Source organism: Aphis gossypii, chromosome X, assembly GCF_020184175.1.
Source record: "Aphis gossypii isolate Hap1 chromosome X, ASM2018417v2, whole genome shotgun sequence".
Taxonomy (NCBI): Eukaryota; Metazoa; Arthropoda; class Insecta; order Hemiptera; family Aphididae; genus Aphis; species Aphis gossypii.
The window spans coordinates 1,010,901-1,027,986 of record NC_065533.1 but is presented as its reverse complement, the minus strand read 5'-3'; the positions used below and the strand labels follow the sequence as shown (position 1 = coordinate 1,027,986).

The following is a 17,086-nucleotide window of genomic DNA, read 5'->3' as shown; positions in this document are numbered from 1 at the left end:
ATCATACTGCTGAATATTTAAAAACCAAATTGTTGAAATAATTGAAACATATGGAAAGGAAAAATTGTTTTGTTATTATAGGGGATAATGCTGCCAATGTTAAGAAATTATTTGAACTGTTAAAAAATGTGATTAAAGGGATTCAATTTCTTGGATGTGCAGCCCATGGCTTACATCTCTTATGTTAGGTTTTGGCAGTCGATGACACTATTCCACTTTTACTATTAAGACCTATCAAATTGACACTACTTGATGATTCTAAATTTTGGGAAAAAGTTTTAAAAATGATAAATTTATTAACTTCAATAGTAAATGAATCTTAGAATTTCAATCTTAGAATCAAATCATAATCTTATTCATACAGTTAGAAATCTGTTAAATTATGTGGAAAAAAAAGTTGAAAAAAGAATTAAATGCAGATGAACGCGTTGATGCTTTATAATTTATTTATAATTTAGGAGTTGAAATGAAAATGGATGTAATGAATGATCTCTTAAATTATCAATCAAAGCAAGGATATTTTGGTAAAAAATTTATTTGGAAAAATTCTTTGATTACTGAACTAGTGAAGTGGTGGAAATTCTTAGATCACATATCTAAAGTTGCAGTAAGAATATTAACTGCTCCTTGTACTTTTGCTGCTACTGAACGAACATTTAGCACTTTTTCTTGAATACATAGCAAAAAAATAAATAGATTATTTACAGAGAGAGTTGGAAAATTGACATACTTATCTTATAATTGGAAGCTAAAAAATAAAAAAAAGTGAAATTTTAAAAATATAGAATCAAATAACTGTGAAGAATCTTCTGTAGTTATACAAGAAATACAAAATGTATCAAGTTCTTTTAACTCTGAAAACAACGATGAAAATATGATGATCTCAAAAAGTGATTCAGTGATTGTGATTCAGATTCAGAAACATATATTTCATACAATGATACCAATAGTGATGAAAACTCAGTTTCATGTTCAGAAAAAGAAGATGAGGATAATTATTTATTATTATTGTGCTATGCATTTTATATTTTGATAATATTATATTATAATAGCAAGGAGTCAATGAACAATTTATTTTTTTATGTTTTATTTGTATTTTGTTTATATTAATACATTTTTTTTAACAACAGAAGGGTGTCTCTCATGAATAGGAAAAGAAAATATTCGACAAACTGATTCATAACTACTGACATAGCGGCCCATTTGGTATTGGGTAACTTCATCATTGGGATTCTCTGCACCAATTCCAATCACAGCCATATCACTCCCTTTGGTTACATATTTGCAAATGTATTTAATAGATTTCACTGAATGGCAAGATTCAACGTTGATGTGTGCTTTGAATGTCTTTGATAAAATGGGTGAATATGGAACAATCCAACGATTATCTATTTCAATATCTTGTTGATTTAATTTGACAATTGTTGATTTTCCATTGTCTGCTGTCGATCTGCGACGATACAATGGATAACCGTCATTACCAGTAATTGTTTCTGATATTAATGTCCGTGGATATCGTTTTGAACATTTACCATCCATCATACACGGTGAATTTTGATTAAGAGTTCCACAGGGACCATGTATCATGTTTTTTGATAACACCTCATGCAATCCAGGATCTACTTGTACATTAGGGATTTCAGCTGATATCACTGCATCAACTTCATTTGGCCTTATATTTTCAACCAACCAAATCAAAATGTGTGCATGTGGCAATCCTCGTTTCTGCCACTCCACAGAATACATCCAGCAGCGTGTCTCACCAAACACATTATGTTTTACGATGAAATCCATTAAAGATTTCAACTTTTGTCTAAAGACTCTGGCTGTAATATCATGACGATCAATGGGTGATTGCCCAGAGAATAACTCCTGATTGATTTCTATCCATTGCGGATTGCATGTAAATGTGATGAACAAATCTGCTGTACCATAATGACGAACATACGACATGGCATCTTGAGCATATTCGTGCATATGCCGAGGGCTTCCGATGTATGTTGCTGGAAGAATAGTCATCCGACCGACATTCTGTGCATTTCCATCAGTATTAATCGCATCTCGAAGGTGAATATACTCTTCAGATCGGAGTTTGGTTTGATTCAACCTGATGAATGTTAATCTCTCCGTTTCAATTTTAACATACATGTCACAACATATTTGTGATATAATCGCCGACATTTCAATATGTGATTATCTTCATTTTCCCGAATCATTAGGCGGTATGAATAATAGTTCATTGAACTGTCTTTTTTGTTGGTTTCAGAACCTGTAAATAGATTTTGTTTTAATAACATTCAAATATAAAATTAAAATACATAATATAATGACTGAGATATTATCGCCATAGCTAAACTAATATTTTAGTTACCTGCAATGGGATTTATCATTTTTATTGAGAAATCGTAGCCATCTTCACCTTGCCAAAATATAATGGGATATTGCAGTGCATCATATGAGCGGTGTGTTTCCTTTATACGTTGTAATTGATCATTCCGACGACGTAAAACAATATCACGGGATTCCAAGTTTTCTCCGACTACAACGATAGCAACTTCATCAATAGTTGGTGCATTAAAACGTCTTGTATGTTGACCTGCAGGTGTTTTATCAGCTCTGATTACAATTTTGTGATTATCGGATGGCATCAGATCCAGGGCAGTTTTAAACAATATAATCAATTGATTGTGTTGATGAAATAAAGTTTGTAATTGTTCTACAATAGACCTCTTTACTAAATTGTTATGTGCATAACGCAGATCAATTTCTTGTGGTGAATTGCCCATAAAATAAATTTGCAGGAATTTGTTGTCGCTATCTGACACTGGTAACAGTGAACCTGCTCTGTGATATATTTGCCCTTGTATCTGTAAATAAAAAAAAAATATTATGGTGTGGTATAAATTAATGGATTGTCGGTGATCAAACTTAAATAATATTTGATCTTAAAAGTATATATTTAGTTTTAACTAATATCTATCAAATATAAAATATAATTAAAGTGTCACTGAAACTGAAACACCATATAATATGATGACTAAGTGATATATTTCGTAATTATTAAGAAATTGAAGATTAGTGACACATCTTAACTTTGGTGACAGAAAATTTTGTTCGCTAATAATTATGAGTAACTGCTATAATACATACCTTGAAAGTTGGCATAACATTTTCCCGAACTACATTTGTTGCCCCAAATGAAGTCATTTGAAAGCAATTGTTATATTGTTGGATATTTGTCAAAAAGTGTATAGAATCTGTTCCTATTCCTGAAACCAATGAGTACAATGGTTCTGGTGGTGGATCCAATGGTATCAATTTCACTTTACCATTTGCGCAACACAATCCATTGGCTTCGTTTTTGTATTTTAATGCCTTACAGTGTGAGCAAACCGAGTTCATAGAACCAATAACAACACACTGGTAGTTACTGTAGTCAATTGACACATCGTAACTGAAAGCAGCTCGATTCAAACTTGCGCGATTATTAGTTGAATTTCGCGTTCGCGCTTCACGCGTTTGTGATATCCGAATTCTTTCACGTTCATTTCGGTCGTCACGTTCTTGAGGACTTTGGTTAGATCGGTAATTAGCTTGGTTGGTAGCATTTCGGGTTATTCTACCTAGATTGCTCCGTCGTATAGGAGGCATATCAAATATAAATTATTATGTTTTTAAGGTCTTCCCAGGAATTTTTTATTATATTTTATTCAAACAATTAAATTGAATAAATATTCTCTATAATATTTCCATGGCAACACAAAAATATTATAGTTTTAATTTATTTTTTATATTTTGACGGTATCGGGTTCAAATCAAAACCTTGCTATAACATTTTAAATAAATTATTTATTTTATTAAATGGTTGCCATTGACTACCAAAAATAATTTAGTTTACTATTTGCTGGACAGATGGCGCCTCTGTAATTTCATCACCATCTCGTCATATTTCTCAAACCTGATAACTTTTTCAAATTTTTCGTCCGTAAGAACCTTCTCCTGGCAATTCCGAACAGTTGAAGAAAAAAATCAGCCAAATCGGTCCAGGGGTTGTTTAGTTATGCGAATACCAACACATTTTGCGATTCATTTTTATATATAAGATTATTTTTGTTTTTTTAATAAAATTTATTTTATATTTACTTTTAGGTAATATAACAACAGTAAGCTTATGAACATTTTATTTTTTTCTAATTTTAAAAATATGTTTTTTTTTTTTATTAATATGATATTTTGAAAAAAATATGTAGCCAACCGCCAACGTTCCATTTAAAATGTATTTAATTAAATATGGGTATTTTGGCTTAGATCACCACACGTTTAACATTTGTTCGTTGATGAACAAAATGTTATTGAATATATTTTGTTTGAAGTAATTACCCAATTGTACCGGGTAAATAACTAGGAAATTTACCAAAAATATATCTACCGGGTATCTACATGGGTACCTACCCAGGGCCGGCCCAAGATACGGGCGAACCGGGCGGTTGCCCGGGGCGCTAATTTTTTAGGGGCATTTTTATTATACGAATATTTTATAAATTTTAGCGTAATATTTATTCAAATTGACAATAATATAGCTAAATGACTAAATTATCCATGACAGAATATTCTGTTATATAATTTTTTTTGTAGATTTTACTTCACATTCCAGTTTTTATTATTATATTACAAATAATAAAAAAATAATATACAATGACATATAATCATGAATTCGGGAAAACCAAAAAAGTATGTGTTATAGCCGATACGTCTGACATATAAGATAGTCGCTATTAGATTGTGTTGGTTATTATTATAGCTATTAATCGTACATTTATCGTCTTTTATTGTCGTTATCTGTAATAATGTTCGTATTTATGAATACGATGTACAATTATTTTACATTTTTGTTTTGCTGGTGAATTTGAACAGTTGTTAGCGGTGTCTCCGGTATCGGTTAAAAATATGTAAGTATTTTTAAATAATAGAAACAATTTTGAATCTACACTTTTGTAATAATAAATTATAAACAGCGTTCATAAATTAATGCGATTTTTTTAAATATATTAAATGGTAGACAAAAAATGGCACCAAAAAAAGCTAGTGGTTATCAAAATCGTAAAAGGAAACTAGAATAGCAATTACAAGTTGAAAAATGTCCAAAAATTTCATCATTTTTCAAATCTAATATGAACGTACAAAACCCTAATATGACAATTGAGAGTGAAATAGAAGATAGTTCTAAAGAAATAAAAGATTTTAATAATAGTTCTAGCAATGACGAAGAATGTAGGTAGTAATATTCCTAATATACTCCCGAATGATCCAAAAAATATTGATTTGAATGAATCTTTTGACGTAATAACTAGTTCAAAAAATTTCAATGATATAGCATATTGGCCTGAACAATTAACATCTACTGGCAAAGATTATTTGATAACAACAGGACCCAAAATGTCTATTGACTGTATGAAAAAATGTAATTTCCCTAAAGATAATAATAACCGTAGTTTTTCATATTCGTTATTTTTTCGAACTATAAGCAACGGAGAAAAATATTAAAATATTTAAGAAAATGGCTAGTGTATTCCGAAACATTTATGCGGTATTTTGTTTTTTTTTGTAAAATATTTGATCCTACGAGTCGATCTAATTAGCCAAAGATGGGTTAAAAGACTGGAAACATGTACACGAGTATTTAAAAACACACGAGAATTCGCCTCATCATATCAAATGTGCTAGTATGTGGTTGGAAACTAATATAAGGCTTAAAGAGAACATTGGAAAAAAGTTTTAGAACGATTAATTGAAATTACAATTTTTCTTGGAAAAAATAATTTAGCATTTCGAGGTTCTTCGGATAAGTTATTTACACATCATAATGGAATTTTTTTGGGTCTTGTTGAGTTGTTAGGAAAATTTGATTTAGTAATGAATGAACACGTTCGTCGTGTCATGTCTCGTGAAACTCATGTACATTATTGTGGAAAAACTATTCAAAATGAAATTATTAATATAATTGGGAACTTAACACGTGACAATATACTAAGTCGAGTTCGCAAAGCTAAATATTATAGTATTATGTTAGATTGTACTCCAGATATTAATCATGTTGAACAACTTTCTTTGACCTTGAGGATATTTGATATCGACGAAATGTGCATTAAAGGACATTTTATAGAATTTGAATCAATATTCGACTCCTCTAGTGAAGGAATTTATGAGTCTATATTAAGTATTGTAAGGAGGGGTCTGTATAAAACGTAATAATTAACCAACAAAAGAAATATTTTCCTTTATAACTTTAATTTTTCTTTATTGAGAGAGAAACGCTCATCGCGACGCGTATCTCGAGACTAACTACAATATAATATGAAAACATATCTATACGCGGGTCGTCTGGTCGATCGACGTACACGCACACACACACACATATACAATACAATTAATTAATAATATATAAATATCGTATCGACCGGTCTAGATACGAGCGACGGTCGATAACGCCGATCACTAGAAAAACCCACGTTCATCAAAATATAAAATATAAATCCTACAGTATGTTGAAAAATTGTAAACTAGAACTAAATGATTGTAGAGGTCAGGGATATGACAATGGGGCAAACATGAAGGGCAAAAATAAAGGCGTTCAAGCACGAATATTAAAAGCAAATCCTCGAGCTTTTTTTATGCCATGTGGTTGCCATTCACTGAATTTAGTGGTCGGAGACAGTGTTTCTTGTTCTATTGAGTCAAAGAACTTTTTTGGAACGATTCAAAGAATTTATGTTTTATTCTCTGCATCTGTTTGACGTTGTCATATCTTAAAAAAAAACATGTAAAATCTTTAACTGTTAAGCCACTATGCGAAACTCGATGGGAATGTAGAATAGATTGTATTAATGCTATTAAAATTGAAATCTCACAAATAATAGATGCACTGATAGAATTAACTGAATTAAATACTGCTGATCATTTAGTTATTTCTGAAGCTAATTCATTAATTCAATTTATAGAGAGATTCGATTTTTTAGTTTTGTTATGTTTTTGGCAAGATATTTTATCAAAAATTAACCTTGTTAGTAAGTCAATGCAAAGTTTAAAAATGGATGTTAGGACCGCGGTTTTACTTTTGGAAAATTGTACAAAGTTTTTACAAGATTATAGAATAACTGGACATACAGAAGCTATAAAGTTTTCTGAAAAATTAGCTTTACAATTAAATGTTGAACCGAAATTTAGAGTCACTCGTGTAATACGTAGAAAAAAACAATTTGATTATGAATCTAGAGACGAAGCTTCAAAACCTCAAAACTCAGAATTATATTTCAAACAGCATGTATTTAATAACATACTAGACCAAGCAATATCTTCTATTTCTGAACGTTTTGAAAAAAATTAAAGAATTTAATGATACTTGGGGATTTTTGTACAATATAAAAGAAAATAAAAACCACGAAGATCTATTAAAATCGTGTAAGGATCTACATTTAAAACTTAACGATCAGAATAAAGAAAAGGCAGAGTGCGATTTGAACGGTATAGATTTGTGTAATGAAATTGAAATTGTAAGATCATTATACTCAAAAAAGATAGCTGCCCATTGGAAATCTTAACATTTATTAATGATAACAAATTACAAGATACCTTACCAAACTTATGGGTCGCTTTAAGAATTATGATGACAATTCCTGTAACTACTGCAAGCTGCGAGAGAAGTTTCAGCAAATTGAAGTTAATAAAAACGTATTTGAGATCAACAATGACAGAAGAACGTCTCAACAATTTGGCATTAATCAGTATAGAAAATGATATAGTTTCTAAATTAGATCTAAACGAAGCAATACAAAATTTTGCTGATTTAAAATCTAGAAAAAAATGTATATTTTAAAAAGATTATTATTAATAATATTTATTATATTGTATACGTTTAAAGAAATAATTTTAATACAGATTAATAAAATTATAAAAAATAAAAATAAATTGTACGTAAATAAATTTTGCAATCCTTTACCTATCCATAAATATAAGAATTTTAGACAAAATATGTAGGTAAGTATAAAAAGTATTAAATGTATTATAGAGCATTTGATTAAGGGCGCCTTTCAAAAAATTGCCCGGGGCGTCAAAATACCTTGGGCCGGCTCTGTGGGTACTTAACCCATCATTGGTATATACCATTAATCATTTTTATAAAATGTTTGTCTTCAACCGATGATAATGGCTTCATGCTACATGTTGTCGCCGAAATATCATGAGCTTCAACATTAAAAAGTAAACTTAATATAATATAATTAGTGTAAGTATTAGTGTTATGCAATATTATAATATATGATAAATGAAAAGAACGCACCAACGCACGTAGATAATAGACACCGTAACGGTCTGTTTGCGCACATTATACGCACAGACAGATAATATTACCTATATGGCTTTACCTGCCTCGTTAATAAAATATTATTTCGTTTATATTATAATTATTATGTTATTAATTATTATATACAATTTAGTATAAATCCGACGTTCAAACGGGTAGATCGGTGCACCATCCATTTAACTAAATTATTGTAGAAGTGTAAAAAGTGAATTTTATAATCTTAAAAAAGTTTTATTTTATTGTTAATAATATTATAAACTCTGCCTTATAGCGAGCTATAATAATGAAATTATATTTTATTATTGTATATTATTATTATTGGTATTATAATCTCTGCCATATAGCGAGTTATAGTAAAATTACAATTGTTAGGTATTTATATTGTGTTATATTATGGCTCATATATAGACGCCTTGTCCATGTAATTTTTATGTATATTATAGTCAATTGGTAGCGGCTTATCTGTAAATTATTATTATAATTATTTAACGTGTTGGGCCAGAAGGGCCATAATATTTATTTTAATAATTTGTTAGTCCTAAGGGCCATATATAATTTATTATTCTTATTTTATATTAAATTTCAACTATATATTGAAAATTATACCGTTTATTATATTATATTGTATTATTCACTACGCGGATAGCATATTTTTTTCAGTAATACACCAACTCTAACCCCAATCCGTTATTTCGTTTTAATACAGATATCTAAATATACATATATAGATATTGCACGTAAACATAATGCCGTGTCCTAACTGAATCCGTGCGTTGCAATACGTTCGCCCGCAACGCAACGCAACATATTGTTGGCAAAATTGACGTTGATAAATTCATATGTCCAAAAGGTTGTGAAGTTATAAAATTACAATACAGTCGAAAAGATGGCGTTTACCACCGAACAACGTAAAATGTTACTATCCGAAAGTTTAGCTGTTAACCTTTTTTTTTGAATGAAAAACGCAAACGTAATCCGGCCCACCCAATATATAAAGATAGGTTTGAATTTGGTTGGCGAGTTTCATCATTTGTATACACAGTTATGTGCTGATGACAATTTATTCCGTTCTTACACAAGAATGACTACAAGTACTTTTGGCAATATAAAAGAGACAATTGAACCTGAATGTTATCATAATATAACAACTAACTTTAAAGTACCAATTTCTGTAGAAGAGAGACTACTAATTACATTAAGGTAAGCATATTATTTTGCTACAACCTTAAATGAATAGTTTTTATATATTAACAATAACATAATATATCAAAATACAATTAATAATATTATAATTTAAATATTTAATAAAATAAAATGATTTCTGTGTTGTATACTACCTAGTATATTATAATATTAACATTAGAAATAAAATAAAAATAAAAACTTTTAAAATAACAAATTATAAAAAATAACTACACTGACTAATGAATGGAAACATTTTAATCTTAAATATTGGAATGTGTGTCGTCTGAATACTGAAAATTTTGTGAAGATGATGGCATGGAACTGTATGTTGGATGGATTGTAGAACCTGATGGAAGAATATAATTTTAGTTATGAGAATTTGCTGGGCCCAACTATTGCTGTGGAGGTAAACTTTCACGTATCAAAATATTTTGTACTTCGTTCATAACGCGTAATCTCTGAACTGGGCTCATATTTTTAAAATAAGGAAGAATTGGTTTAAAAAATAAAAATATCTTCATCGTCTGGAGCTGCAACCTGGTTCAGATAATTCCTAGTTTCCTTGTTTCGAGATCGATCAACTGTTGTTCGAAATTACGGCTGGTGTCTTGTTTTTTTTTCTTATATGTTTTGCTTGTGTCGTAAACGAAGTTGATGGAGGTGATGAAATGTTGTAACTTGATGTAGATTGTAGATGTCTGATCAAAGTCATCGATTTCATCTGGTACCTCGCTCTCTTCATCTACGTCTACATTTATATCTGAAATATTTTCGTCGCTTACTCTTGAAACGGCAATATCCTTTAAAAATAGCATTGCGTTGAAATAGCCCCATTTGCCTTTATATAGTGCAGCATATTCCTGACTACTACCAGAACGACAAGTAGACATTTTTTTTATTTCTTACTGACTTATCCACTTTTTTTACCCTCGTCTTCTGTGGAAGTTAAATTTAAATATTGTATAAAATAATAGTTTTTTAAGTAAAGTTGACTAAGTTGTAAAAAACACTTTAAATTAAAATAAAATAAATTATAAAAGTACACGTTTTTTTTAAAAAATATTTAAATTAGAGTATTTTTAATTAGTGAGCCTTAAAACAATTTTGAATTTTAAAGTTATAAAAATTAACCACGATTTAAATTTTCCAAAAACCAGATTATTATTATTTTGAATTATTGAATTTGGAATATTAAAAATAAAAATCTTACATATATTATACGTACGTGTAGTGCAATAATCAATAAATTATAATGTGTAAAAAAATAAATATTGATTACAGGGCGTATGTAATTTGCGCCAAAACCAACCCCCCAAAATTACGAGTATATATGTCATTTGCGCCACAATTAAAAATTTATTTTGTTAATTTGCGCCATTGTTCACCTTATTAAAATTGTAATTAGCGCCACTAATAGTTATATAGCATATTATATAAGTACATTTTCGTTTAGCATTTACTATTTTTGACATTTTTGTAATACAACATATAATTTTTGAAGTAAAATACCTAGTTACTTATTATACTTAAATAGCTTACTCAACTTTTTTTATACTTGTATCTTAATGATGAAACTAAACCTTTTTTGTCAATTTTATTTTATTGATAATCTTAATATTGTTGAAATTATGGCGCAAATTACATATTCCATTTCGTTTTCTGCCGTGGCGCAAAGTACCAACACTAATTTGTATATGTAGCGCAAAAATTCAAAATATATATTATATTTTTATATTTTGGCACAAATTACCTGCGTACTTGTATGGATCGCGGTGAAATGGTCGAGAACATTTGATCGCCGATGAATTGACCACGGGTGAATTTATCGTGAATATAATTGGTCGCTAGGATAATTGATCCGTGGGAGTTCCACACTGTGGAACTGTCATAAATATATTTTCGAAAATATCCCCCAGACCAACAATTCTGTTAAAGGGTGGCATAATGGCTTTGCATCTAGTTTAAACGCATGCCATCCAACTATATGGAAATGTATAGATTCGTTCAAAAAGAAGGAGAGTCTTATGAAGTTACAAATAGAACAACTAATTGCAGGAATGACGATGGGTGTTAAACGGAAGTACAAAGACCACGCAGAAAAAATTATAAAAATATGTGACAACTATCATAGTAGGAGTAAAATAGACTTTTTAAAAGGAATAGCCCATAATTTTCAACTCCAACTTTAAATAATTATAAATTAAAATGTATGATTATTAATATTATTATTATTTTTGTTTATATTATTATTATTTTTTTTATATTTGATGACTATCATACTAGAAGTAAATTACAAATACATTAAAATGTATAACTATTAATATTATTATTATTTATTTATTTATTATAATTTTAAATTTACTGTGAGAAACTTTAAAAACATAAAACTCGGAAATATTCCTAATATTACAATAAAATAACTAAAAAACTTAAAATGTTTGTTTGACGATCAATTATCCTAGCAACCAATTATATTCACGACCAATTCACCGGATACCGTACTTGTATGTACCTATTCGTGGCGCAAATTACAAGTAATAAAATTGGCGCAAAATACCATCTTCCTGATTATAATAAAGCGTATGAGATATGTAAAATGTATATTATAATAATAAAATACAAAAATTGTAACACTATTATGTACAACATTAAAAAATATTTACGCTGAATACATTTAAATTTTTTTTATTTTTTTTTCAACACAGATATCTTGCTACTGGTTTAGCTTTTAGACAAATTGCTTTATCATTTAGAGTTTCTAAAACAGCAGTTTCTTCAATAGTTATTGAAGTTTGTAGAGCAATTTGGAAGATTTTGAAAGAAAGACATATGCCCACACCAACGATTGCTGATTTTGAAAATATTGCACAAGAGTTTTATGAAAATTGGAATTTTTCAAATTGTATTGGTAGTATTGACGGCAAACATATTCGGATAAAATGTTCAAAAAACTCCGGTAGTATGTTTTCAATTAAAAACTGTTTTTTTCTATTGTTTTAATGGGTGTGGCAGATGCAAATTATAAATTTATCATGATTGAGGTCGGAGCTTACGGAAAAGATAGCGATGCAGGTGTACTAGCAAATTCGAATATTTTAAAACGTTTTAAAAATAAAACTTCGAAACTACTCTATCCTAAAAAACTACCAAATTCTAACGTAACTAGTCCATATACTTTCATTGCTGATGAAGTATTTCCTTAGCTAACATACCTGATGCTACCTTACCCAAGAAAATTATTGAACGATGAAAATAAAAGTTAATTCAATTATAGACTTTCCAGATTACGAATGATAATAGAATGTGTTTTCGGTATAGCAGCAGCAAAGTTTAGAATTTTGCAGAAGTCAATAGAGACAAAGGTGGAAAATGCTGACCACGTTGTTAAAGCAATATGGATACTGCACAATGTAATTATCGATTTGCAAAAAATTAATGTTACAGAAAATTATAATATACACTCAGATGTATCATACCTATCCGGTGATTTAACAGTAAGTGTAAAAAATAACATAACATCCAGAGCAGCAGAAAATGTAAGAAATAACCTAAGTATTTTTTTTTTCCAATAACAAATTGTAAATATTTTACTATTATATTAACATTTGACTATGTAAGTTAGCTAGTATTAAGTATAAGTATTGTATATATTATTCTAACTTAAATTTAAATTACTTGATAATCCTAGTTCTTTGGATACAGAATCCCACTACCTGTCTGTCACTACGCGATCTTTGTATTTAGGTTTTGTACTTCAGAAATTAGAAGTTCCATTTTGTAATTAATAAATACAAATGTAAAAATTCAAATAAACAAATGTATAATCAATAATTTATTTAATTATTTTTAATTTAATTTGGTCTTGACCATGTACATTGTACGGTACGTTGCGTTGGAAAATAGAATAAGTTCTATCGCACGCATTTTACGACCAATTAGGACATGTTTGTACTTGGTTGCAGTTTGTTTTATTTGCGTGCACGCATCTCCCGCAATATACGTAACGCACGGATTCAGTTAGGACACAGCGGAAGGATGTGCGCGTAATGTATTATATAAGCAGCCGGATTCACGCTCTATAGTTGAACGTTCCCGGTGCTACACTACATATGATATAATTTAAAAGATTTTAATTTTATTTTTATATTTTTTGTTTGCACTCGTTTTTTTGAAGATCGTTTAAATGCAAATGTAATTTCTGCCGTTTAGGTGTGTTTGGGTTAGAATCGTTTAATTTTCTTTTTGTACCACGACGTTTATTAACAGCAGTTTTAATATAATTCTCGAATTCTTCCAGAAGATTACTGTGAATTTTCTGAAATTTTAAACAACATTATATAATTAATAAATACAAATAAATAATAAATTATTAATAAATGATAAATTTACCATGATATGAATGCGAAAATGTTAAGTTTATTTTAATGTGCCGCTATATTCTTTTTTAGCATCATAGCAGAGAACACATTCTGCTTTGATGTTTTCATTTTCCGTCTCTAGTAGTTTTTTTTATTTTAAAATATTTTCCATCCAATACTCGTATTAGTGGAATAGACAAATTATTTTTCACTTTAGACATATTAATATAACAATATATAACACACTCTGACAATAAATATTTTAGTAGGTATGTAAAGTGCAAATGTTCGTCATTACGATTAGCCACACCTGTACAATTTGACTTAGACGCCACTGAGGCTTTGACCAACAATAATACTCATAACTTATATTACTCATAAAATATATATTTATTTACCAAGATTATTCATAAAAATAACTAATAATAATGCAATACATTTTTATTTTATTTTATTTTATTACACGTCAATTTTATACACAAAATCCATTCTTCTTTCTTTTATTTTAACAAATTCATCAATAACTTTTTGATTAAAACTATTATCTTTGTTGATCAAACAACTTTCTATACTTAACATAGTCAGAGCGTTGAGTCTTTCTTCACACATGGTACTTCTCAAACATGTTTTATTCCTTTTCAACGTGGAGAAACTTTTTTTGGTTTTAGAAGATGTCATAGGAATGACTACTAAGAGTTTTAGCAACTTAAAATGTCTTTAAATGTATCCTCCATATTATTATTTATTAGATAATTTATAGTAGAAATTACACCACATTAAGTACGAAAATCATCGCGAGAATACATTACTTCTCACTCGGTCTTTGAACGTTCTTGAACAATGAATGGATAACATTCAACAGTAGTGTTGAGAATCGTGAGTAGAAATTTATTTTTATAAATTTCGTATGTATCATTTTGAAAAAGTTTAGCTGCTGTTAAATGTTTGGTGAAAGCAAAACAACTTTGAGCTTGAATAGATATTACGTCACACACTTCTAATGCAGCTAACTTTTTAGAATTAATATTATCTTCAACCCTTCTTCATTTATAAGTACTTTCAATGTCTGGATGTTTTGATATGTGCTCACAAATTTTTGGAATTTCTTTATTAAAGCAGTCAATTGATTTTTGTATTTGTACTGCATCAGTATTTTTTGCGTGAACAACGTTATAAAGACAGTCAATATGAGGCATTATTTTATGAAAAATTGTTAGCCAAATAATAAAAGTTACATCTGTTAAAAGTCTCTTGATACCTGTAGCTTGATTAATAGTGCTATTCTGTATCGAAATGCTTACAATTTTTTCCATACATTCAATTAATAAGTCTGTATGTTCATAAACTGTATTGACCGTTCTTATATTGAAATTCCAACGTGTTTGAACTGCTCTTGGCACGATTATAAAGAACGATATTATTTTATTCTTTATAATCAGCACCCACTATGTTATCTAATACAGCTACTCTTTGTGGAGAATTAGAAAAAAAATACCGGAATCTCAGATAAATTAGAAAAAAATATTTTAATTTGTTTATTTTGTGATGTAGCTTGGGTCATTATTAAATTTAATAGGTGTGTGTAACAATGAATAAAATTCGCAAAAGAATATTTTTCTCTTACTCTCACGTTAACTCCTGAATTCTTACCACTCATTACTACTACGCCATTATATGATTGTGCGATTAATTTTGAAGGGTTTTTTTTTCTAGAATTGGATTAATTTCTATTAAAATTTTTCGAGTTAGTGACTCGGCATTGTGGCCGTCTGGATTTGAATAGCCCCAAAAACGTTCAACAGGTTTACCATTAATTTCATTATGGAAAATTAGTGCTAATTGAAATGTGTTGGCAACGTCAGTAGTTTCATCTACAATTATAGCATTAAAATCTGAATTATTTATTTTCATTAAAATTTTAATTCTAGAAACAGTTAAAATACAATGTAGTAACTCATTTTGAATAGTTTTAGATGTTCCTTTGAAAACTACAGAACTTTGAAAATGATCTCTTAAATTCGGATCCAAATTTGAATAAAGGTCAATTAAACCACGAAAAACACCTTGATTTTTCGATGTACCTTTTTCATCGTGTCCACACAAAGGAAGTTGGAAGTTCATAATATCCACAAAATTTAACTCAGTTTAAATTTTTTTCTAAAATATCACGATTTTTAGATACCTGTTCATTATGTCACTTTATAATTAGCATCGATCTGGTTGCGAATGTTGTTAACCGTACCCAAAATTTTTAAATTTGCTTCATTTTGAAGATGTTTAAATAAATTTTCGTGTTTACTGATTTTAGATAAAAGATGTATTAAATCTGTTACACCCGTCTTGCTCCATGACAAATCACCACCAAAACAAACACAGGGAAAACAAAATAATTTGACGGTAGTTTCACACCCACATAGCCATTTATATTTTTGGAATAGTTCCATATTAAAATGACTTGAATAATTTTTATTTCCTTTTTTTTTGATTCCTAGGTTAAATTGAATAAAGTCAGTAATGGTCTTCCTAGTGATTTTATTTCAATTTTTTTTTCGAACGACAAGGACGTAAATTTTACTTAAATCAATTCTTGAATGAAATTCATAATAATTGTAGACAATAAAGACGAAAAAAATTGGAAATGAAAGAAAATATTTTACCTGAAATAGCTGTACCGACACGCTACAAACAACTTACAATCCACTTTGAAGGCCAAATTGTAAATAAAATAAAGATCTCAAATAATAATAATTAATAATCAAAATAATATGATGTGAATAATATCAGAAATATCCCTAATATATCTATATATATACATATTTGGGTGGTCCTTCTTTTTAAAACTTAATTCTATTTAGTCCGTACCCACTAGATTTGTTAAGTCACATAAGAAAGTAATTTTGGTAAAATTTGGAAGATATTACTCAACCTCTTTTGGTGCCGACATGGAGTTGAATAATGGCAAAACGGGTAGTTTTACTGTATTTCCAGTTTATGTATAAAATAATTTAAATTGTTGTAAAATATTTCGCATTCGGTTCCAACTTGCCCAACATGATTCTGTTCCAGATAGAAAAACAATCCTCGTTTGAATCCATTGCTCTAAAGTTAATCACCCAAACCAGGGTTAAATTAGGTAAGGTTGCGCCGCGGAAGTATTGCGAAAACAGTTCCAACGGCGTCGTCG

At 29.2% G+C, this 17,086-nt stretch overlaps 1 protein-coding gene across 1 annotated transcript in view; it reads left to right on the top strand.

Annotated features, from left to right (window-relative positions):
* The window catches only part of LOC126551745 (uncharacterized), a 91,204-nt gene extending 74,723 nt beyond the window's left edge, over positions 1-16,481 (top strand). Inside the window, exons 3-6 of the mRNA XM_050205823.1 lie at positions 12,250-12,503; positions 12,866-13,096; positions 16,211-16,299; positions 16,395-16,481. Of these exons, the coding sequence (XP_050061780.1) occupies positions 12,250-12,503; positions 12,866-13,096; positions 16,211-16,299; positions 16,395-16,481 (661 nt within the window). The remainder of the gene's footprint in view (positions 1-12,249; positions 12,504-12,865; positions 13,097-16,210; positions 16,300-16,394) is intronic.
* Positions 16,482-17,086: the final 605 nt, after the last annotated feature.